The sequence below is a fragment of the Hyla sarda genome, chromosome 2 (assembly GCF_029499605.1).
Source record: "Hyla sarda isolate aHylSar1 chromosome 2, aHylSar1.hap1, whole genome shotgun sequence".
NCBI lineage: Eukaryota > Metazoa > Chordata > Amphibia > Anura > Hylidae > Hyla > Hyla sarda.
The window spans coordinates 418,512,875-418,539,026 of NC_079190.1; the positions used below are offsets into that span (position 1 = coordinate 418,512,875).

Consider the following 26,152-nt stretch of genomic DNA (forward strand, 5'->3'; position numbering starts at 1 on the left):
TGCCCATTCTAATTGGTCAGATCTTCCAGCCATTTACATTTTTTGCAGATCTGGACTGTTTGTACATTGTATGTTGAGTCTGGTTTCAAGTTACAATGCTCCAGAAAAGACAATTGTATGTCGAAACTATTGTATGTTGAGGCCATTGTAAGTTGAAGGATCACTGTACATTAACGTCTTGTACATGATGCGAGAACGACACATCAGTAGCCAGTGGCCCACCGTTAAAGGGTGACATCAATGATCATGCTGATGTCCACCATTAACCCCTCAAATGCCGTGATCAATACAGATTGCTGTGTTTTGGTCATATCACATTTCAAAAAAATAAATGTGATCAAACAGTCACATATATGCAAAAGTGGTACCAAGGAAAGTACAATTCACAGCGAAAAAATGAGCCATCATACAGCCCTGTATATGGAAAAATGTGAAACTTATAGGTAAAGATATAGGGCAATTTTAAAGCTACTTATTTAGTGAAAAAAGTCTGAGTTTTTTAAAAAGAAGTACAATAATAGAAAAGTATGTAAACACGGGTAGCATTTTAATTGTATTGACCATACTGTAAAGTGTACAGTGTGAAAACGAAACCCTCCAAAATTTGCAAAGTTTTAGTTTTCTTTTCAATTTTCTCACACAAATAATTTTTTGGGGGGGGTTTGCCATACATTTTATGGTAAAATGAGTGATATCATTACAAAGGACAATTGGTCACGCAAAAAAAAACAGCCCTCATATGGGTCTGTGGATGAAAATATGATTATGATATTATTATTAAATTATGATATTGTTATTATGATTTTTAAAAAGTGGGGAGGGGAGAAAAAAAATGCTAAACAAAATTGGCCTGGTCCTTAAGACCAAAATGGGCTGTGTCCTTAAAGGGTTACATTGGTCAATGTACCAACACTTCTAGCAACACATGGTTTCCATAACAACTTGCTAATGTAAAGTGTAAGAGGGGTTCCCCCAAATCACACAGATGTTGCAGATAAACGTTTTAGTATTCAGCGGCAAAGCTTTACTGGACTTTCTTTAAACTGGGCTGGGGGACCTTGATCGAATGTCTCTTACCATCCTTCTGTCCGTGTGATCGGCACTGGAATAACTGCAGACAGATTAAGCAGCTATGGTATGGCACAGCATTGTTCAGTGTATACAATTAAAAGATCACAGCTAATAGTCTCTATGGGGACTACAAAATAGTCAATAAAACGTTTAAAAAAAATGTGTCAATAAATTTGAATAAGCCCTTTCCCTAATAAAAGTCTGGATTACCCCTCTTTTCCCATTTTTCAAAGACAATAATGTTAAAAAAATAAACATATGTGGTATTGCCGCATGCGTAAATGTCCAAACTATTAAAATAAAAGAATTATAGGGATCAGACAAAGACAGATTTAACCCCTTAACGACCACGGATGTAAATGTACGTCATACACGGCAGGTTCCGGCTGCTAGAAGCAGCCGGGAACCCACCCGTAATGGCCAACATCCGTGATCGCGCAGATGTCCGCCATTAACCCCTCAGATGCTGTGATTAATACAGATCACGGCATCTGCTGCAGTGCGGTACTTTGAATGGATGATTGGATCGCCCGCAGCGCTGCTGCGGCGATCTGATCATCCAGCATGGCGGCCGGAGGTCCCTTCACCTGGCTCCGGCCATTTCCCGGGGTCTTTTGCTCTGCTCTGCGATCGAGCAGACCAGAGCAGAAGATGACCGATAATACTGATCAGTGATGTGTCCTATAGCACTGAACAGTATTAGCAATCAAAGGATTGCTATAGATAGTCCCCTATGGGGACATTAAAAGTGTAAACTAAAAGTTGAAAAATGTAAAAATAAAAAGTGGAAAAAAAAGTGAAAAATACCCTCCCCCAATAAAAATGAAAATTGTCAGTTTTTCCCAATTTACCCCCAAAAAGCGTAAATTTTTTTTAATAAAAATATTTTGTATCGCTGCGTGCATAAATGTCCATACTATCAAAATATAATGTTAATTATTCTGTACGGTGAATGGCGTAAACATAAAAAAAGTTAAAAGTCCAAAAATGCTGCTTTTTTATCACATTTTATTTTAAAAAAAAATTATAAAAAATGATCTAAAAGTTATATATATGCAAATGTGGAACTGATAAAAAATACAGATGACGGCGCAAGAAATGAGCCCTCATACCGCCCTATATATGGAAAAATAATATAAGGGAAAAAAACAAAAGCGTAAAAGGAAGAGTATTTGTGTTACAGTCCCTTTTGGCCCATCAACCCACTTACTCTTTTGAGAGAATTAGCCCGGCAGTAGAGCTCAAGGCAGCCGGCCTCTCTGTCATCTGGTCATTCCTTCTCTAATAGTTGCTTTATTAACCTGCACTACTCAGACAGAAACTCCCAATGCTTTTGTTCCCAGCCCACCAGCTTGTCTTGTCTGTAAACACAGCAGGTTCCTCCAGTGCTATACACGGTCCCACGGTCACTTTTGCACTCTTTTCTATTATCTCTGAACTCTACCTTATGGATCATTTCCTACAGAGCAGTGCCTTGGCACAATACTTGCTCCCACATATTGCAAGCCCTGTACCTTAAAGGGATTGTCCAGTGAAATTTTTTATTTTGCTATTGTCCCCAGCCTGCCTAAAAGATAATAAAAACTTGATATCGCCTTCCTCCCTTGTAGCTCCGGTATCTGGGAGCCCCGTCAGTGGCCAGTGCCGGGGCTTTCCCCTGATCTGCAGAGCACAGCATCTGCAGCCAGGGGGCTAATAGTATATATATATATATATATATATATATATATATATATATATATATGCAAGAAGAAGAAGGATCGTCCAGTGCTTTCTTTATTGGGATGCCATGGAGAACAAACAGGTACACGGAGAAAGGCGACACATTTTGGCTCGAGTCTAAGGCTCGGTCTAAGGCCGAAACGCATCACATATCTCCGTGCACCTGTTTGTTCTCCATGGCATCCCAATAAAGTATTTGTTCCTTGAGTCAAGCGCTGGACGATCTGTCTTCTTCTTGTTCATTGTCGAGGCGGAGTCCACGTCTGGTCCTTGCGCCTGTCCCGAGGGTGAGCTGTTATGAACTGTGCTCTCTATCTATCTATCTATATATATATATATATATATATATATATATATATACACACACACACTAATGCCCTAATCCCCCCTTATGCCCTAATATGTCTCCTTTGTTTTGCCCGTTTACCCTTGGTTACATGCTTCTTAGGGCATCTACTGAGAAGGTCAGGCATGCTCAGTTCATATTTCTGGTTAGTTTGTACTGTGTATGCATGTAACAGGGATTGTAGGAAATGTCTGCAAGCTTCCAAGAAACTCTGGCACTGGCAGATTCTGGCAGTGCCGCTTGCTGGTCATAATCAGCACTAGGGCAAACAGATGTGCAATCATGCAGGGACAACAATGGTAATACATTAGCAGGGGTCAACACCAAATGCAAGGAATCATGTTGGAAAACGAATAAGGACTACCCCTCTTAACAGATACAGTATGTGACATTTAGTTTTGTTATTTTAGTTTAATGAACATCAATCAATAATAAGTAATAACTTAGTATAAGTAAAGGTAAGGACAGATACAGAAGATGTAAGTAAAAGACGCAATTGGTAGTGGACTTAGCATACAAATGACCCATTATACACTGAATGAAAATGTCACCTCCCAAGATTTAAGTTCCCATTCACAGGCCTTTAAAGGATCACCTACATACTCCCACACCTACCAAAAGATGTCTTATTTGCAAGAGATGGATCCGGTCAGGTTTGTTCCCAAGATAGAGTGCCATGTGTCTTGCTGTCACATGCTTTCACAGTTATTATTTTTACGACATCAATCATATATCCTATAAAAGTATGATAGATTGGGGCCTGGCTGCCATGAACTCCATCATTTTTTTTATCTATACCTTATCCTATCCACCATTTGCAGTAAAGACGGGATCTTGTTTTCCTCTTCCAGCAAATAGAACCCTTCTGATCAGGCCATGAGATACCTGTAAACACTCAGAGACATAATTAACATCTATTCACTTCAATGGGGAGTGACAACACACGTACAGCCAGGGGGGTTATTCTTGGAACCATAAGCCAGTCCAGCAGCTGGAACCACTCTGGTCATCTTTAAGTACATGCTGGTTCACATATTACTAGGAGAGAAAACATTTACAGTGGTTAATAGAAGCAGATATCAGAATAGTCAGTTTTGATAAGAAGGAGGTATAGAAAGGACAAGAAACACAGATGTTTGGCAGACATTCTCTTATAAGCAAACCAAGATATTTCAACTGTATTCAGCAGAGAAAGAGGGAAAGGGAAGAAATTAGAACTAGCAAAGGGCATACTGATGAAGCAGTCAATGAGACCAGGATAGAACAGAGCTAAGTAAATGCTAAATTGAGAATGTTTAGGAAATGTGGTGTCAGCTTCAGAACAGGGCTATAGGATGGGCACATAGGGCACATGCCTAGAGCCTGCTTCTCTTTGGGAACTTTTGGGGACCTCCATTTACACTCTCTGGGGGAGGGAGATTTATTAAAACCTGTGTAGAGGGAAATTGGTTCGGTTGCCCATAGCAACCAATCAGATCACTTCTTTCATTTTTCACAGGCATCTTTAAAAATGAAAGAAGCAAGCTGATTGGTTGCTATGGGCAACTGAAATCTCCCCCTCTATGCTTAGGCCTGTTATTCTCCTAACATAAATTAGGGAACTTTTATTATGGGCACAATGTATATGATAATTGTTTTATTTTGGGACATTTTTGTGGTACTATAAGAATAATACTTTTTTAAACAGGTAGAAAACAGACAAACATATGGAAGGAAATGGTACTCACCAGTAACCTTTTCCAGACCTTTATTTCTCAAATTGTGGGTGTACAAGTAGGTGCATTCCTTAAACCAAAGAGACAGCTGTTTCAGAATAAATGCTTTGTACAGCACTCTTGTTTGTGGAACACAACTGCTTGTACAGCCACAATTTAAGAAACAAAAGCCTGAAAAACATACTGGTGAGTGCTGCTTTTTTCTATCTACCTGATTGGATATATTGGAACTTTCATTGTGGCTTAGCACTACTGGATGTGCAATATACCTTTATAAGTGACTGTGACCGATAACACCAAGTAGTGTTTAGATATGGTGAGCGCTACTTGACAAGAATTGCAGAAACAGCAGTACCAGTTGTGCAATATACCTTTATAAGTGACTGTGACCGATAACACCAAGTAGTGTTTAGATACGGTGAGCGCTACTTGACAAGAATTGCAGAGACAGCAATACCAGTTGTGTTTCTATTGCTACCAAATATTACTATTTTTGTCCCCTCCCCTTTCTGAAAAACAGTTGCTCCGTGATGTCTGAGAAAGAGTGGACAAATTGGCATCCATTTGTGTAGCTCTATACATTATCCCAGTATTGAGTAGTCACTGGCTTCGTTGTCTCCTCGTAAGAAAATACTACCTCTCCTATATGTGGCTGTTTAAGGGGTTAGGTGATGTTTATGTCCCTGGGATGGGGTCTCTACCAGCCCCTATAGAGCCCTGGATTGCTCATTCAAATGCACTGAATATCAGAAATATACAGTTGCTGTCAGCTGTAAGGAAATTTAAGGACTTTCACCATTTTCCAATATAGCAAAAACGACAGCTCACCGCCACTCCACTGCACCTGTGCGCAGGCCTGGTTAGCAGCGTCTCCAACCACGTGGGTATATGCAAAAAGGAAGGAACGGTCCAGCCCAGGATTGCAGGTAAAAGCAGATAGGCTTTATTGGGTCATGTACACACAGAAACGTCACATCAGCCGATTCATGCCATGATTAAGGACCTGGCATAAGTCCGAAACGCGTTGGCTGATTTGACGTTTCTGTGTGTACATGACCTAATAAAGCCTATCTGCTTTTACCTGCAATCCTGGGCTGGACCGTTCCTTCCTTTTTTCACCATTTTCCCCCTCCTATATTTAAGGGGGCCACTAAGTAACTATAGTTGCACACTCTAATGCTATTACAGATTCTGTCAATAGTGAAGAAGGTTCTGTCTTACCTACAGGTTTCCTTTAATGTAGACATTACATGGAATTGTTACCACTTGACATATATTGATAAAAGTTTGATATTGACTTCTTGAACTCACTGGCTGCAGCGTAGATTAATAAGATTGGATATGAGTAATGTCTAGAAACTATTTTAGTATACTTTTGCATCAACATCACAATCAGATATTTGATATCCCTTAGTTCAGCAAACAAAGCTGCATGTTATTCTGATAATCTTCCATCCTAGATCTGTGGCCTGTAACTGTAGACCCACATTATGCTCTGATTATTATTGCAGATTCCCTTTATATTCTATGAGTCACATACCTGAATGCTTACTTAGTCTCCTGTGAGTATCTTGAAATATAATAGCAATGTCACTATGTCTGAATGCTGCATAGCTCCCCTAAGATCTGTCTACGCAGAATTGATGTAAAAATAGAAAGTCAATTTAAAATGCACAGCAATGTATAGTTTATACAGATAACTTAATTTAGAGATCATTCTTGGCACCAGATATTTTTTACTCAAAGTAGTAAGAAATAGGCAATAGGGAAAACTCTGTATTTATAGAACATTCAGAAAGCGCAATCTGGCATTTACAGTATAGTTGTTTGTAATATACCGTAAAACATGCATAAAACTGGTCATACATAGATACTGTAGTTGTCGGTCAAATGCTCATTAAACAGGTCTCCAGACTACAGAACTGGACTTTATCAGTCACCTTTTCCGAGTTCCAACAATGGCTTAAAGTACTCAGATACACCCAGGACTTATGGTAGGGCAAAGCAATATGACCAATCAGCCGTCACATTGGAGAATCATACAAGCGCACATAACATATTGGAAGCAAAAACAAATGACCATTCACAATTAGGTGTCCATGGCTGATGAGGGTATAAGTTTGGCAGGGAGTAGTAGGTTTGCAGGATGGTTCAGACAAACTGCATACCACACCGACAGAAATGTTTTAACATAACAAAAGGACCAGAAGACTCCATAGACAGAAACTTCCAAAACCTAATCCTAAAACACACCTAGACAAACTAGAGAGTAGAAGAAAGCTCATGGCTGCAGAGCTCAAAGTAAATCAATATATCCAGCACCTGAGACTAGTAACTTGAATATTAAATAGACTAAGGCATCACCAAATACCAGGCACAACAAAAACCTGGCATGGACTATTTCTTTATCAAAAACTTATCCTGCTACCAAAACATTAAATAGAGAGAAGACATAGTAGAATCAGTCTCTGCCATGCATAACAATGCCCTGGCACACATGTATTCTGGATGGGTAGAGAAGAAAAAGCCACTGCCAGAAAGTCCCTGTGGCGTCTACTCTTCCTCAAAAACTCTGGCACAAAAAGCCGAAATTCAACCTTTTTCTCCCACAATAGCCATCATTGGGGCAGAGTCAGTAGGTCCCCATAAACATCAGACTTTCGGACGATCCTGCCAATGATAATCTAATATGTATAGCCAGCTGTAAGTTTACTGAACTGTATGCTATTGCTGTTATTGCCCAACTCTGCCCACAAAAGGTTAAATGACGAGATCTTTTATTTTGTTTCCCTAAATTATTTATGTAATTCAATTCAAAGACAAAGATATAATCACGTTTTAAGGGCGGTAAATGTATGTTTGCAAGAGAATACTGTTTTCTTATCAACGGGAGCACTGTAATTTTCTTATCAGCCGTCTTTTGTCCACAATTATCAGCTATTTTTTTTGTATAATAGCAGTTTTATAATTACTTTCCAAAGTGAAACAAGAGAAATAGAGGGAAATGACATTAGCGCAGAGAAGTCTCAGAAAGGTTTAATTATGTAATTCAATTTCTCTACACCTCGCTCCAAGAAAGCCTATAATAAAACCGAAAGGAAATCATATATATTAGAGGAATAACTAACAGTGGTACACAGAGGTGCTGGAGCTGATCTGGCCTCTAATCTATCATAGCTTCTGTTGTTAGTATAATTATTAGCCGGTAGGTTTTGTAGGGTATATTGAAATCTTTTGATGGTTTTTAGTTGTGCCCACACTATACTTGTATAAAACATTACAAAGGATTCAGAGAGGCCTCCATAAAAAAAAGATTTAATATGCAGTATAAATGGATTCATCTAGCATGTGCTAAAAAAATATTGGTGCATATGATTTGTAGCTTTATTCTTGTATTGTACTCATCATTAGTCCAAAATGTTTAATTTCCAAACATTTCTATGGTTAGGATATAATTCACTAGGTGGGACAGAGCTCCTAGACTTGTGAGACCTCTAACGCCGGATACATTATGTGGATGGCACTATAATTGAACACTAGCTGCTGGGTTTGTAGTTGATCACTGAGACGTTATGGCATTCTTGCCAGGAGACCCTTCTAAAAGAAGAAAATTGGCCAAACTGGACAACCCTCTGTTTAATATGAACTTGAAAAAGTATTGAACTAGAGAACGTATATTTGGACAGAATGGATTTTATTAATATAATAAATAGTTTACCAGTAATTAATAATACATACTCTCTATTTGCTGTTTGTGTTCTAAAGCTATTATGTTAACACATTGCACTGATAACTATACATGCACTGTTTTGTCTAGGATGGAACAGTCTTTGACGGTCGGCCGATAGAGTCCCTGTCTCTGATTGATGCCGTGATGCCGGATGTTGTACAGACAAGACAACAAGCCTTCAGAGAGAAGCTGGCTCAACAGCAAGCTGCGACCGCGGCATGTTCACTAAGTGCGGTACCTGTCACCACTGCGTCAGCAGCTCCTGCACAACAACAGAACACACCAAAGAATGGAGCAGCCACTGTGAATGGTGAAGAAAATGGGGCACATGCAATAAGTAAGGATGAGGAAAGCTAAAGGCTAATTGGTTGTATCTATTGGTTCTATCAGTAAATATTGTACAGTAGTTTAATGATCTCAACGGCAATACTAACTGCTGCTTTGATCTTATTATTACATGGCGTAAGAAAAGATTTTCCCATAAGTTGTTATTAAAAATGTTGCTCTATTTTGAACTTACAAGCTGATTCATGAACAAATCAAAGATCAGCTTAGAAGATTGTTCAGTAGAGTATAGAGAGAGGTTGGGGACAAAGTCATCAGGCAACTCCTCTGACAGATTTTACTCTGAGCAAAACAGTACCATCTTCAATGTACAGTAGTTGTCTATAGACTTTAACCCCTTAAGGACTGAGGTCATGTTGGCTTTAAAGGGGTACTCTGCTCCTAGACATCTTATCCCCTATCCAAAGGCCGTGACGTCACGAGGGGCGGAGCCGTGACGTAACGATGCTCCGGCCCCTGTATTGCGCGTCATTACGTGCAGAGCGAACTCTCTCTGTGCTGTAATGAGAGCGCGGTGCCGCATCGGTGATCTCGGGGCTCCCCAGCAGCAGGACCGCGGCGATCTGACATCTTATCCCCTATCCTTTGGATAGGGGATAAGATTTCTAGGGGCAGAGTACCCCTTTAAGGACCGAGCAATTTTTTGCAAATGTGACATGTGTCCCTTTATGCATTAATAACTGTGGGATGCTTTTACGTATTATACTGATTCAGAGATAGTTTTTTGTGACATACTCTACTTTATGTTGGTGGTAAATTTTTGTGAATACTTGCATCATTTATTTGCGAAAAATTCCATAATTTCATGAAAAATTTGAACATTTTTCATTTTTCTAACTTTGAAACTCTCTGCTTTTAAGGAAAATAGACATACGAAATAAATTATATATTGATTCACATAAAATATGTCTACTTTATGTTTGCATCATAAAATTGACATGTTTTTACTTTTGGAAGACATCAGAGGGCTTCAAAGTTCAGCAGCAATTTTAAAATTTCTATCAAAATTTTCAAAATCTGAATTTTTCAGGGACCAATTCAGTTTTGAAATGGATTTGAAGGGCCTTCATATTAGAAATACCTCATAACTGACCCATTATAAAAACTGCACCCCTCAAAGTATACAAAATTACATTCAAAATGTTTGTTTACCCTTTAGGTGTTTCACAGGAATAGCATCAAAGTGAAAATTCAAAATCTCCATTTTTTACACTTGCATGTTCTTGTAGACACAGTTTTTGAATTTTTACAAGGGGTAAAAGAAGAAAATGCCCCACAAAATGTGTAACCCAATTTCTCTTGAGTAAGGAAATACCTCATATGTGAACGTAAAGTGCTCTGTAGGTGCACTAGAGGGCTCAGAAGTGAAGGAGCGACCAGGGATTTTGGAGAGTGAATTTTTCTGAAATGTTTTTTGGGGGCATTTCGCATTTAGGAAGCCCCTAAGGTTCCATAACAGCAAAAAAAAAATACATATGGCATACTATTTTGGAAACTACACCCCTTGAGGCATGAAACAAGGGGTACAGTGAGCCTTAACACCCCACAGGTGTTTGAAGACTTTTTTGTTAAATTCGGATGTGGTAATTAATTTTTTTTTTCACAAAAATGCATTTTTTCCCAAATTTACAATTTTTACAAGAGGTAATATGAGAAAATGCCCCACAAATTTTGTAACCCCATTTCTTCTGAGTATGGAAATACCCCATATGTGGATGTCAAGTGCTCTGCGGGCACACTACAATGCTCAGAAGAGAAGGAGCCACATTTGGCTTTTTGAAAGCAAATTTTGCAGAAATGGTTTTTGGGGGGTATGTCACATTTAGGAAGCCTCCTTGGTTCCATAACAGCAAAAAAATTTATAAATGTTATGGCATACTATTTTGGAAACTACACCCCTTAAGGCACGTAACAAGTGGTACAGTGAACCTTAACACTCCATGGGTGTTTGACGACTTTTCATTAAAGTTGGATGTGTAAATGAAAATAATTTTTTCACAAAAATGCTGTATTTTTTCCCAAATTTTACATTTTTAGAAGAGGTTATAGGAGAAAATGCCTCCCAAAATTTGTAACCCCATTTCATCTGAGTATGGAAATCTCATATGTGGACGTCAAGTGCTCTTCAGGCGAACTACAATGCTCAGAAGAGAAGGAGCACCATTGAACTTTTAAAGAGAGGATTTGTTTGGAATGGAAGTCGGGAGCCATGTGCCTTTATAAAGCCCCTATTGTGCCAGAACAGTTGACCCCCCACCCACATGTGACCCCATTTTGAAAACTACACCCCTCACAGAATGTAATAAGGGGTGCAGTGAGCATTTACACCCCACTGGCGTTTGAAAGACTTTTGGAACAGTGGGCTGTGCAAATGAAAAAGGAAATTTTTCATTTTCACGGACCACTGTTCCAAAAATCTGTCTGACACCTGTGGGGTGTAAATGCTCACTGTACCCCCTTATTACATTATGTGAGGGGGGGTCCATTGTTCTGGCACTGTGGGGGCTTTGTAAATGCACATGGCCTTCAATTCCAGCCAAATTTTCTCTCCAAAAGCCCAATGGTGCTCCTTCTCTTCTGAGCATTGTAGTTTGCCAGCAGAGCACTTTACATCCACATATGGGGTATTTCCTTACTCAGAAGAAATGGGGTTACACAATTTGGGGGCTTTTTTCCTATTACCCCTTGTGAAAATGAAAAATGTGGGATAACACCAGGCTTTTAGTGAAAAATAATATTTTTTTAATTTTCATGTCCGACGGATTAACTGATTGCCTTATATAAACGGCGAAATGCATGAAGTACCTGCACAATCCGCCATTTATATAAGGCATTCTGCAAGAATGGATTAAATACAAGTTTTGGTATCCTGTCATGCTGAATATTTAGGTATTATGTCATGCATGCCTTAAAGCAGACCTGTCAGGAGGTTTGTAGGGTACAAAGTATGGCTATGGCTGTATAGGACTTTTGACTCTGAATTCATACCTCTTATTAGTTAATTGACCCCTCCAGTGCCAAGACATCATAGTTTAAGCAGATATGGGTGACTATCTGATAAAAGGCCGAATATTACTGGGCTCTAGCGACCGAGGATAAAGCCCAATGGGCTCCAAAAGCTAATTTGAATATTTTGTTAAACTCTGATATCTCTGCGCTGGATGGGCCCATCTAACTAGAGATGTGTACATATTGAGGGTCAAAAGTCCTATGCAGCCATAACCTTACTTTATAAAACCTGCTAATAGTCTGTTTTACTTTTGATATCTGTAGATTCCCTTTCATGTTCCCAGTATCCAGTAAGAAAGATACAAGGAATCTTGTGTCCTTTCTATATATTAAATGCAGCATTATTAAATACTGTTGGTGCCTTATTATTAAGTAGAACATTACTCTTTAACCTGCAGTCCTTCAGCTATTGCTGGGAGTTGTAGTTTTTCAACAGCTTTAGAACCACAGGTTGGAGACCACTAATGTAGCTTAATTAAGGAATAAACCAACATATTTAAAAGTAGGGGATAAGATGTCTGATCGTGGGGGATCCACTGCTGGTGCCCCCTGTGATCTCCTGTAGCATTCAAAGTTCTAAACAAACGCTGGGTTCCTGCGGCAGTGGAAGTGATGTCAATACCACGCCCCCTTGTGATGTCACACCAAACCCCCAGGGCATTTAGCCGACTTGCCCCCTCCCATAGACATGAATGGAGGGGGTGTGGTGTGATGTCATGAGGGGGCATGACTGTGACATCATGAGGGGGCGTGACTGTGAAATCACGATCACAGCCTCTGGCTTCAAGCATTCTGAACAAACGCTGGAGCACCAGAGTACTCTTTAATCAATTCCTAATGGCATATGGGAGCACCTTTTTTTTGTTATTGTCCTAAAATAAAAATAACAGAATGGGAAAACATATTTGAGTAATTATTAGAATCTTAAGTAAATGATGCCAAGGAGTTTTCAGAAAGCAAGTTAAATATAAAATGCTGCCTGTCATAGGAAATGATCAGAAGTTTTAAATTTCAGTTTTCTGTTAGTAATTTCATTGAGTTAAACATAGAAGCAGAGCGAGCTTACAAATGACTCTTCCATACCAGCTGCTGACAGGATCATTAAATAAATATTAAGTGATATTCGACATATAACAAGAGGCTCATATTTCACATATTTCTCAGATAACCATACAGAACCAATGGAAATTGATGGCGATGTGGAAATTCCATCAAACAAAGCAACGGTCCTTCGTGGACATGAATCAGAGGTATTCATATGTGCCTGGAATCCAGTCACTGATCTTCTAGCATCTGGGTAAGTAATCTAAGCAGTTATAATATAGCAGAGCTTTAGACCAAAGAGAACACAATATGTCTTATGTAATTGTACTGTAAATTCTATTGTAATTGTGAATTCCGCTTTTTTATGCAATGATATAGAAAGTCATGGAAGAGAAAAATATGTAGGGTTATGTAGAGCTGAAAAGGGGTTGGGGAAATTGTGAGCTAAGTAGTAGTTCTCAATGCAAAGCAAAAAAAACAAAAAAAACTGAGGTTAATCGAAATTCAGATAACAAAAAATTAATACAAAACAAAATATATTGACCATACATAAATCATTTAGCCAGTTAAAGGGATTGTGCCATCTTTGGAAGTTATCCTCTATCCACAGGATAGAGAATAACAAGCTGATAGCGTGGGATCCAATCCCCCAAGCCCCCCACAATCTAGGTAATACGGACTCCTGTTAGAATGGAGCGATGGGTCACACATGTGACGCTGCTCCGTCCCTTTTCTATGGGAGCTGTGGAAACAACTAGTACATCGTTCAGCTGTTTTTTGACAGCTCTCATAGAGAATCAATGGAGCGATGGCCCATCCACTCCATTCTAACGGGAGACTGGGGCCCCAGCAGTTGGACCTCCCACAATTAGCTAGTTATCCCCTATTCTGTGAAAAGGGGATAACTTCTTAAGATCCAAAAGGAAGGAAGTCCGGCACTGGATATGCATAAGAATCTTTGCTTTATTTCTGCTTTGGAAAGGAGTCACAATACAGAGCAGGAACATCTGACGTGTGTACATAAACTGCAACACTAACATGCTGGTTTATGTAGCAACCTGCATGCAGTGTAATATACAATATATAGGTTGCACTTCAAATACTCTAAAAACACGCATCAGAAGACACATCTCGGACACCAGGGGCAACAAAGTTGGTATTTCCAAGCTGTCTCGTCATTTTAGGGACATTTATTCTGGTAATATAGATTCCTTGCGTGTGTCTGGTGTGGAGAGAGTTAAATGGGTATTAGAGGAGGCGATCTGAGAAGACGCACCCTCAATAGAGAAATATATTGGATGTTTCTCGTCGATACTAGACACGCGCGGGGTATGAATAGGAGGTTGGATCTTATTATGACAAGTTAATAGTGAGTTTGCTATCTATGAATACTTATTTATTGATCCATCGATACATGTTTGATATGTTTAGTGTTTACTGTACAAATATATGCACATAGAATAATGTACATACATGATTGTGTATATATAATAACTTTAAAAAAATACATAATTATATATGTATATATATATATATATATATATATATATATATATAAACATATACATTTTGACAGGTCTGAGATATGTGCATGATTAGTTGATAGAATGGGCGGTACAAATCATACGATTTTTTATTTATTATTTTTATATTGCCAGGTGTATTTAAAAAATATATATATATTTTTGAGGCAGCCTGTGTTGAAAACAAAAACTTTATGGCCATGGCCACGGCGCTACCCGAACCCCACTCTCAGTCCCCCCGAACCCCGCTCCCAGTTCCCCCGAACCCCGCTCTCAGCCCCCCAAACCCCGCTCTCAGTCCCCCCAAACCCTGCTCCCAGTTCCCCCGAACCCCGCTCTCAGTCCCCCCGAACCCCTCTCTCAGTCCCCCCCGAACCCCGCTCTCAGTTAATGAAGTTTATCTCTACATCTTGTCTAGCTTCTTTTATTAGAATAAGCAAATAGTGGGCCTAAGCAATCATCCCGACAAAGTATGTCATAGTCTATGCTTGCAAAAAAAATATATAAAAGATACTCTTTATAACCTTAGTGTCACTGTGTATTAAGTTTTGTCATTGATTTACATACATACAACTCCATTGCCACATTCATAGTTTCTGTGCTGATCATAATTTTAGCTCAAGGTATTTAGAGGTCTGCTTGCATTCATTTTACATCCTGTGCATAACTGAGCAGAATAATAAGCCAGAAATAACTGAATGGTTTATTGGTAACTAAGGACACTTCTCATATTTCCATCCCTCTCTCAGCAGCAGGTTTACAGTGTCTTTATCTGACTAATATATAATGCAATAATAGCTTGGAGTTCTTAACTCTGTTTGCATGATATAAACCACTTACCTTTTACCTATATACTAGCAAGCAAAAATGTTGTCCTCAAACAAAGCGTCACATTGTATTAGACTTATAATATTTATGTATTATATCTTCATTACTTTTTTCATGTACATATTATTGTGTTTTTATTAGAAGTTTTTTCATTGTACAACACATTACAAAACAATGTATACAGAGAAATTGGAGTTATAACACCATCTTAAGTATAAACGTATAAATCTTTATTGAAAATGTTTTACATAAAAAACATATGGATGCAAAAAAGTGAAGTATTGCAATGGAAATTGTGTTATTCCATAGATTGCTATATATAGGGTGTGGACAATTTCTATGTACTCATTTGTATGTACTATTCTTACTCTGCGCCAGATATTTCTGTGTTGGATTTCCATTGCAATACTTCACTTTTTTGCATCTATATGTTTTTTATGTAAAACATTTTCAATAAAGATTTATAAGTTTATACTTAAGGTGGTGTTATAACTCCAATTTCTCTGTATACATTCATTTATGGAGTTCCCCTGTCCTTGACAGGATTAGTACACACTCCCCTATGGGTGTCATTGGGGCACATGGGAGTGTATGGTGCATTTTTTTAGGACTTTGGTATTCAACATTACAAAACAAACATAATGAAAGAATAATAAGCATAACTACGTTGATTTTATGGCACAACAACATAAAACAGACCATACTTTTGTGTTCTTTGTCCGCAGCTTGTAAAGTTATATCCGAGACTGTTTTGTATTTTAACTGAACAGTCAGAGGGCCGACCGAGTAGCAGGGACACACCTCCCCTCCGAGCAAGCAGGAGGCATGTCGCTACTACTCGGCTGGCCCCTCTATCTGTTCAGCCAAAATACAAAACACAACGGATATAACTTTACAAGCTGCGGACACAGAATAGTGGTGCCTGCTCCTCCGTAACTTGTACGAAGGTAACAGTTGCACTTTAACACCTACATAGATTAAGTATTGGGGTGTCCCAGTACCAGAGTGCATATCTAAGCCATATATAGTGTAGAGGTATAGAAATTATTCAGAATAGGAGTTTGTTGAGACTAATGCACAGCTTAGTGTGAGCTGCAGTGTGGAGAAGAGACAGCAGGAGTGTGAGATGATTCAAGGGAAGCCTAAAGTAAATCTTTAAACAAGTGTTCCCTGCCCAGGAGGAGTCATAAATTCCTGACTGTGAGCATAATAGCCGGTGAGTCGAAGGGCCACACAGTCCTAGTTCATACCCTGGTGAGGTAGCGCTAATTGGACACTCTCAGTACCCTAGTCAGCATGGGAGGCCTCAGAATTAAGCCTAAGGACCCAAGCCTGCAACAAGTAAAGTCAAGCAGTTGTACAATACTACAAGTCACAGCCACAGGGCTCCCAAGAGTTACTCTGCATCTCCTCTACTCTAATCTGCACTGTGAGAATTTTACCATATACTCCTGCCTCTGTAAAGATAGTTATCTCTGTGCCTGGCCCAGGAGAAGCTGTCCTATCCTCGGACCGTGTAGGTTAACAGTGCCCTGGCATCACGATCATATCCAAACACCTTGCACACAGTACCCCCATAATTGGGTGCCGCAGTATGATGGGAAATGAATAATAATATAAGAATAGAGTGCAAAATCACCATTTCTTTCTTTATTTATTTTATATGTTAAAGATCAGGGGATTCAACAGCAAGAATATGGAATTTGAATGAAAACAGTAGCAGCAACTCCACTCAGCTAGTTTTACGACACTGTATACGAGAAGGTGGGCAAGATGTTCCAAGCAACAAAGATGTTACTTCATTGGATTGGAATGTAAGTTATTTTATCTTCACATTGTAAACTCATAGGTCCCATCTTTTCCTGTGTGTATATGCATATTATTCAGCTTTCTAATAAGTTTCAAATAAACTTTTTTTTTCTTTTCTCTCTTTTTTTTTGGGGTGGGGGGGAGGGGATTTATCAATCCCTGTAGGCATTCACACTGTCGCTGGGCTCTGTCCCGTTCAGGGTCCACGCCAAACAACAAAGCCAAACAAGCCCTTGGCCTAATTGACACTGCCTGGTTCCGCCAGGTCCCGACAGATCCCATTGACTTAAATGGGGTCTATCGGGTGTTAGGTATGATAGAGGAGTTTAACAGAAAAGAGCTACTGTCCTTTAAACAGGTTGGGCGACGGAGATCCTATTAGTAGAGCTCAGCAGCAGTGTTAACCTAGCCTTACTACAACATAAAATGCTAATTTACTATCTTTCACCCTTTGTATTTTAGTCTTTCGCTTTTTTCTATCTCTTTGCTGCTTTTTGATTGAATGGGAAAATCGTTGCTTAGGACCAGAGGCCAAACACTCGTCCCGACCATGTACAACTGACAGAGCTGCAAGGATTCTTACAGTGTATCACAATCCTCTTTGGCAATGAGCCTTGCACCTATAGATACTGTATGGTTAAAATAGGCTAAATTTCACTGTAAACAAAGAAAGAAAGCAGAGGCCTAGAAGTTGCTGTAATATTGAAGCACAAAGTATGGTAGAACAGTTAGGGAGAATTTTACAGATAAAGTGAACATTCAGTGCAGAGCTTTACATCCAGGGTCTCAGGTGCTGATAATAATAGTTATTCTTTTTTGTTTTCCTTCAGGCTGACGGCACTCTCTTAGCTACAGGTTCTTATGATGGCTTTGCAAGAATCTGGACACAGGACGGTAATTGCATTTTATATTAGTATCTTGATCCCCTTATAAGATGTTCTACTGGAAAGCAATTACGGCTGACAGATCTAAGTGCGGGGATACATGTTGTAGACAGTACAGTAGGTGCATTATACACCTTTCTGGTATAGTGGTACACTATATGTGGAGGTATTATAGCAGAGAAAAAGTTTCTCTTCTATTGATGTTCTGACACATTTCATAAACTCTGAAACCTCATAAAAATATATTTTTCATGCCATCCTATATTAGCAGTGACTAGTAAAATAATACACTGAATGGCCAATTCATTAGAAATTACAACTCTTTTATGATTGAACCTTCCATGTAGGAAAATTAGACTTGTGACCCCAGAATTCAGCATAAAATCAAGTGATAATTTTTCAATTTTTCCACGTGTGTGAATCCCCATAAAGGGTGTATTCACAGGAGCGGATCCCCAGCACGTATTACACTGCGGATCTGCCACTGAAGGACCGTTGTATTCTGCCTTTACAGGTGCCTGCTCAGAGTAGCAATACGCCTCTATGATCAGACACACTGTAAAGTGCGAGTTGCCATGCGCATGTGCAGTATACTCGCACATTGCGGCAGCTCTCGGCCTAGCTCATAGAGCAGGGGGAGCTGCTTCAATGTGTGCAAGTACACCGCGCATGCGCAGCGACCTACACATCGCTTCAGTGTGTCTGCTTGTAGCGGAGTATTGCCGCTCCGAGCAGGCACAAGTAAAGGCAGCCTACAGTGGTCCTTCAGCGGCAGATCTGCTGCATAATATGCGCTGGGGATCCGCTCGTGTGAACATACCCTAAAATAGGAAAATCCAGTGATCTAAGTGACTTGGAACAAGCTATAGTCATTAGTGTCAAAATTTCAAAATTTAAGGGGTTGCTCCCTCGTGGGGAAAACCCTTATTAAGAACCCCCTGTAAAAATTATAGATTTTTATTAATTATTTCTTAAAATCAAGCCCCCACACAAAAGTTTTAAAATTATCAGCAGCACTTATAGTGGTTAGTTGAGGAGGATATATTCCATTTTCCTCTCTACTGGGTCGCTATACAGCCCGGGTCTATGCACGTTATTTGTGCGCTATATAGTTGCTGCACACAATCACTCCCAGTACTGAGACCCTAATACTATCAGTATACGACCATTGTGCCCACTGCAGTAAAACATTACACTAATAGCCTCCCCGACGTTTCGCTAACGAATCAGCTTTGTCAAGGGCTATGAGGCTAATGCAATTGGCAATTAGCATTATCCTCATAGCCCTTGACAAAGCTGATTCATCAGCGAAATGTCAAGGACCAACGGCTGTTCGGACATGATGGGAGTTGAAGTTTTGTAACATCTGAAGGGCCACAGTTTTAGACCACTGACTCAAGGGGTGAAAGGAGTATGTCACCATTGGTTCTGATGAATAGGTGGTCCAACCTGCAGCCAAATACAACCATGGTGTTCAGCTACTGTGTTCAAATATACAACTAACCCTTCCTTAATGCAGATGGGCCTTAACAGCAGTCCACCAATGCTATTATTACTTAAAGAAAACAGGACTCCAGTGGGCAAAAGTTTGGGTTAGGGAAAAAACATTGACGGTCAACTAAATCCAAATTTCTGCTGCATCATGCTAATGGGGGGGGGGGGGGGGGTCAAAATTTGGCCCAAGCAGCATGAATCCATGAACCATTAATTCCTTTAAGATTTCAAACAGCTCAGGCTAGTGGAATTGGTGATATGATGAATATTTTTCACATCACTAAGCTATTTTCAGAAGCATGGAGAACGAATGGAGTGGCAGTCGAGCATGCACACTGCGGCTTCATTCACCCACAAGGGACCTCTATTCTCATGATCAGTAGGGTGCCCCCTCCCCCCACACCAATCAGCTAGTTATCATACTGTGAATAGGTGATAACTTTTAATCTTAGGGTAATCCCTGCAAGCAATACACAATAATTGCAAAGATGGACAAAGGTAGTAAAGGGCATGTAGTTATTTTACAAATGCTAGTTAACCACTAGAGTTATATTATAATACTACCTGAAAATCTTTTGTTTGCTATACTAATAAGTTAGCATACAGAAATGGATTAGTCCAAGCAAATGTGTTTTAGATGTAATTAAACCACAATTACCTTGGCCATAAATAGATGTCGTGCGTAGATTGTACATTATACACAAATTAAAATGTAGGTTTTGTGACAGCGTGTTCACACTCCACTGGCTTATTTCACAAGTTCTGCTGTTTTTTAAAGATTCCTGCTGTGTTTGTTATTGAGATGTACAATGAAAACATGGTTCCGTTAATATGTTTTGTGAGAAAATCCTTGCTTTATGAAAAAGGATAAGGTCTTAAACACATTCTAATTCATTGTTCATTGATGTTAATTACATAAACTTCAGAAGAGAAAAATGTTTTAAATTTACAGCGTTGAAATTGATTGCTCATGTTACAATCAGTTAATAACACAAAATTCACAAAAAGTGATGTGTTAAATAAAAGTTTTTTTTTCTAAATTTCCTCAGTATTAATTGAATTAAATTAAATCAGCTGAAAAGCTAAATGAATTTGAAATAGAATTTCTTTTTTCATTTTTCTGCATTGTATAAATAAGTAAAAATACTTGATGTCACTAAGACTGTGTTTACACGTTCAGGTTTTTAATTCTAATTATTGAATACCAAGCCAGGCATTAATTTTGAAACAAATAAGTCTCAGTCTTTTTTTTTATAGGTTTCCTCCATTTATGGCCCATTCTTAGCTTGGCTTCTATTTTATTTTATGACTTAAAAAAAAACATTTAACTTAACTTTAACTTAAAAATATATATATAAAAATTGTGAATTCAGGTAGAAGAAACAGACATGGTCGCACATCTACAAATTGTAATTTGATCTAATTGCTTATCAGCATAAATTCTAAAACTAACAGGTTGTTAGTATGCATTTTGATCAAAAGGTACAAGCCCACTCGCCACATCAAGACCACCTAATTAGAGTGGGTCCCTAACGTCCCTAGCACAAATTGGTGTAGCACTGGGCGGCGACCACCACCGCCGCGACACCAGTGCCCACAGGGGGAACGACCCACTGGCAGAGCGGCCCCAATGCAACTCAAACTAGTCCATGGGTCGCACCTCCCCACAGATACGGCACCACACTAGTGTGAACAGGGTGTAAAAGCTCACTTACCATGCACTCCAAGTCAGACTGGGAGACTGCTAGGAAAGAAAAGGCCCTTGTGTAGCTAACTACTACTTATGTAGGGTTGGGCTATTATTATTATTTTATTTATAACAAAGAAGCCATGTCGTTGTCTTTGTTTTGAGAATTATTATTTACCAACATATATATATATATATATACACACACACACGCACATAGCTTACCAATAAAACTTTTCGAAAAAGTGAAGCCAAGCAGATAGTAACTACCCTCTTTGGATGTTCCACCCTTTTTGTATAGCTGACCATTAGATTCTACATTAAATGTTATATATTAAGTATAACAAAATAAAGGCTTTCTGCTCTTTCTACAGGTAACCTTGCAAGCACTTTAGGTCAACATAAAGGTCCCATTTTTGCACTGAAGTGGAATAAGAAGGGGAATTACATACTGAGTGCTGGAGTTGATAAGGTATGTAATAGAACATACTGGAAATGGGTGGTGGTCAATGGTTTTCCTTAAAGGAGTACTCCAGCGCAAAATAACTTATCCCCTATCCAAAGGCTAGGGGATAAGTTATAGATCAGGGGGTCCGAGCGCTGGGGCCCCCCCGGGATCTCCTGGGCCGGGCTGCGGCAGTCTGCAGGAAGTGAAGTTTCGTCCCCAGCAGAAAGCCGCGGCAGACACTCCCCCTCCATGTATCTCTATGGGGTACATGGAGGGGGCGTGTTGGTCGCCATGTCATGCGGGGACAGAACGCCCCCTTTCCTGTATATTGCCGCGGCCCCATGCCGGAGATCGCGGGGGGCCCCAGCGCTCGGCCCCCCCGCGATCTATAACTTATCCCCTATCCTTCAGATAGGGGATAAGTTATTTTTGCACTATAGATGTCCTTTAAAAGACACACTTGCAGACCAAATAGGTAACAAAATAGTAAAACAACAGTGACATTGTATGCTGAAGGGTAGAATATGCTTTCCGGTTACAGTTCAATATACGCTAGATGGTCCTGCTTCCATGAAACACTTGAATGTCCCGGAACATAAATATGACCTTTCTAAAGTACTGATCATGTCATAAGTTTTGGTCTGTGAAGATCCAAGAGCTAAGATCCCAACTAATTGACACAATGAAGCGGGGAACATCTCTGTATTTCTCATCGAAAACCAGAGTATGTGGTGTATAGAGTCATAGACAGTCTACTAGACTCTTGAAGACTGCAAAATGCTTTATTTTGTGTTAGATGCCCTGAGCCAGTAATACAATAGTTACAAAGGTCTATATAGACGTTAGGTCCCAGTGAATCTCTTAAAATTCTGCAAAGCAATCAAACGAATAGCTATTTGCGCCACTTAGCACCCTATATACAGCCACAGACTTTCAGGGTGAAACATAATTGTTAGTAAAAGGATAAAGGAAAACATTCTGGGATTTCATGCTGCTTGTGGTTTTCAGTCATACTCCCTTTGAGGATAGGGTCACATGTAGAATATATATAGCGTATTTTACGCTGCACAAATCGGCTGCATAGCGGGAAATATACTGCATATTCTCCTATGAGCAGACTCATACTGGGATACCCAGCAGCCTTGTGTGTCCAGTGAGGTTTAAAGGCGGCGGACCAGCGCATCACAGTCATGACAGCGATCTGACTCCACCTCCAAACCATACTGCGCTAACAGGACTGCCATGGGTAGCCCTGTGTGTCTGCTCATAGGAGAATGTGCAGCATATTTCATCTTATTTTGCGCAGCGTGAAATACGCTGTGTGTACGCTACGTGTGACCCTACCCTTAGGGTATATTCACAGTATCCTGCACATATTTGATGAGCATGATTTGAAGCTGCAGATTTCATTGTAAATTAAAAATGAGTGAACACAGCTATAAAACTGCAGCTCGTTGGGTTTGCCGGGCATTATAAGTGTACCTAAAGATTCATATAACTACTGAGACATCTCAGAAATTGTGAACCAGGGGGGGTTGCATCAGGTTGTACCTATTCATGGTCCTGGCCTGATATGATTTATTCACAAAAGCAGATCTAGTGGCCATTCATTCTTCATATTTCATCTACTCTAGTCACTTGCTGTATTCACTCATAGTTATTCCTGTGAACTGGTATAAATAGTTAAAACTTTAAGGGATTAAGGTAATCGATCTTCTGAAATGCCTGCGGAATGAATAACTTGTGAAGAGATATTCCTCGCCAGTTTTACCAAAAGCTCATAAATATTCCAGATGAAAAAGCTATTATCAGGAGAACAGTGTTTTGCAGAATGAATGTTAAAAAGATGGGAATTCTGTAATCTAACCATTAATATTGATTCTGCTTTTTTTTTTTTTTTTGCTTTGTAGACAACAATAATCTGGGATGCTCACACGGGAGAGGCAAAACAACAGTTTCCCTTCCATTCAGGTACCATGCTCATATATGTCATCAGCTGGAATGTGTGTTTTTTTTATATTTTTCATACCACTTATTAAGAGAATTATGCCAGCAGTCTCCATTCATTGCTATGCACATTCCAATCAGATACTTTCTGTTCTCTTCGTCATAGACATTCTTGCATTTGCTGCTGCGTATTTTCTTTCCCATTGAAGTACAATGGGAAAGAAAATACGCAGCAGCAAATATGTAGCAAAATACGGCACGTGGGAACGTGCCCTAAAGGACATTTTGCCTTACTTGGCTTCTTTTATGTATACCGTACACAGTGGTTTCCATTGATGGCTGTATAATGTGATGCTTATATAGTACATTATAGTCCCTACTTCATTTCCTGTAAGTCCAGTTCTCTAATATAGAGGGCAGGAAAGAATCACAAATTGAGAACCTACTAAAAAATGTAATCAGCCTAGATAAAAAATGTTTTTTGCTTGAAATTGTTGAATATATGTAAACTACCATGGGATGCAGGATTTATAATCCAAGCTACTGCTTAAATCGATCCCTTTACTAGAAAGAATGAAACTCTAGCAGCAGGTGGAAGGGTTTTTAGAATGTTCACTCTCAAAGAAGGGAAATTCCTGGCATTGCTACTATGATAAATCTCTTAGGTGTATAATTCACTAACACAGTTCGCCACGCACTTGACATAGACTGTCTAATGAGGTAGTGCTGCACGTGTGTAACCGATAGCCAAACATATAAATCCAGTGGAGAAAAACGCAACGGAGCACTCACCACTCGGGATACTGTAGACAGGTGCTTCTTTATTTTCGTTTAGTGCATGTAGACACAACTGTATATGCAGGGAAGGTGGACCAGGTCTTGTGCGGAGGGTTTCTGGTGATCACAAAAGACAACGGTCCATATTGCGCTGTTGCACTTCCTCGGGCCCCTGGCGTGTTCACGCCAGGGGCCCGAGGAAGCGCAACAGCGCCATACGAACCGTTGCCCCGTGTGATCACCAGAAACCCTCCGCACAAGACCTGGTCCACCTTCCCTGCATATACAGTTGTGTCGACATGCACTAAAAGAAAATAAAGAAGTGAAAGCACATCCACAAATTAGTATTATGATCTAATTGCTTCTCAGCATGATTTCAAAAACTAACAGGTTGTTAGTATATACGTTTTGATCCAAAGGTACAAAGCCCACTCGCCACGTCAAGGCCACCTATTGAGAGTGGGTTCCTAACGTCCCTAGCATAAAATGGTGTAGCACTGGGCAGCGTCCACCACCGCCGCGACACCAATGCCCACAGGGGGAACGACCCACTGGCATAGCGGCCCCAGTGCCACCCAAACCAGTCTCCAGGCCGCACCCCCCACAGACACGGCGCCGCGGCAGCAACGAATGACGCACAGCACCACACCAGTGTGAACAAGGTGTAACAGCACACTTACCATGTGCTCCCAGTCAGACTGGGAGGCTGCTAGAAAATGAAAGGGCCCAGGTGTAGCTACCTGCTACTTATATAGGGTTTATAGGAAAATAAAGAAGTACCTGTCTACAGTATCCCGAGTGGTGAGTGCTCCGTTACGTTTTCCTCCACTGGATTTATATGTTTTTAGAATGTTGTTACAGTTCTTCCACCTGGTCACTTCTCAACGAATAAAGACCATGAATTTGTATTGCTTAGGGCTCATTCACATTAATGTCTGTCCCTGTTAATTCATGCCCGTTCTCAAATCCGTTCAAGCCTTTTGCAAACGGCTATAAATAAATCCCATTGATGTCAATGGGATTTATTACGGTCCTTTGTCACCTGTTTGCACCTGTTTGGTTTCTATTCCTTTATTTTGAGTGGAGAAAAGACGTTGCATGCAGTATTTTTTCTTCGTAAAAAATAACGGATTAGAAAGGGATATATGAAATTTAACATTGAGGCCTATGGTAAACGGATAAGCCTGTAATGTCATCGTTTTTTTTTTCAATCTGTTTTTGATCCATTATTACTTCTGAGCATGCTCAGAAGAGGTGTGAGCCACCAATAAAGGATACAAAAGGATTAAAAACTGATGCAACAGGATGCCACTTAATGGCATCCATTTGTTAGTATGGTCGTGTTAGCAGTATTGCGGTAGAATAGCGGGATGGGAGAGAATGGCCATGTGAGCCTAGCCCTAGTCTGGAATCTTCTCATTCAGTAAAGCAGGGCACACTACAGTCCTGCACATCTATTAAATAGGCAATGTTCACCTGCAGATTATCCAATTTATAGGGCAATGACAGCACATTTGTCAAAAATATACATAGAAATGGTGGATGATATAATTGACATCTCAGTCTCAGCAGCACCCCAAAACACCTCTTCTCCTAACTAGACCATCACTGTCTAGTTAAGTGTTTTCCAACCAGGGTGCCTCCAGCTGTTGCAAAACTACAACTCCCAGCATGCCCGGACAGCTTTCGGCTGTCCGGGCATGCTGGGATTTGTAGTTTTGCAACAGCTGGAAGCGCCCTCGTTGGGAAACACTGGTCTATGTAGAGGACAGG

The 26,152-nt window shown here is 39.9% G+C and overlaps 1 protein-coding gene across 7 annotated transcripts in view; it reads left to right on the forward strand.

The window, feature by feature from the left end:
- Nucleotides 1-26,152, forward strand: part of TBL1X (transducin beta like 1 X-linked) — a 315,199-nt gene that overhangs the window by 271,781 nt on the left and 17,266 nt on the right. For all 7 annotated transcript variants that reach the window (XM_056558873.1, XM_056558870.1, XM_056558869.1 and 4 more), the window contains 6 exons: nt 8,672-8,921; nt 13,103-13,235; nt 17,006-17,147; nt 17,973-18,036; nt 21,582-21,679; nt 23,566-23,626. In XM_056558873.1, the coding sequence (XP_056414848.1) occupies nt 8,672-8,921; nt 13,103-13,235; nt 17,006-17,147; nt 17,973-18,036; nt 21,582-21,679; nt 23,566-23,626 (748 nt within the window). The remainder of the gene's footprint in view (nt 1-8,671; nt 8,922-13,102; nt 13,236-17,005; nt 17,148-17,972; nt 18,037-21,581; nt 21,680-23,565; nt 23,627-26,152) is intronic.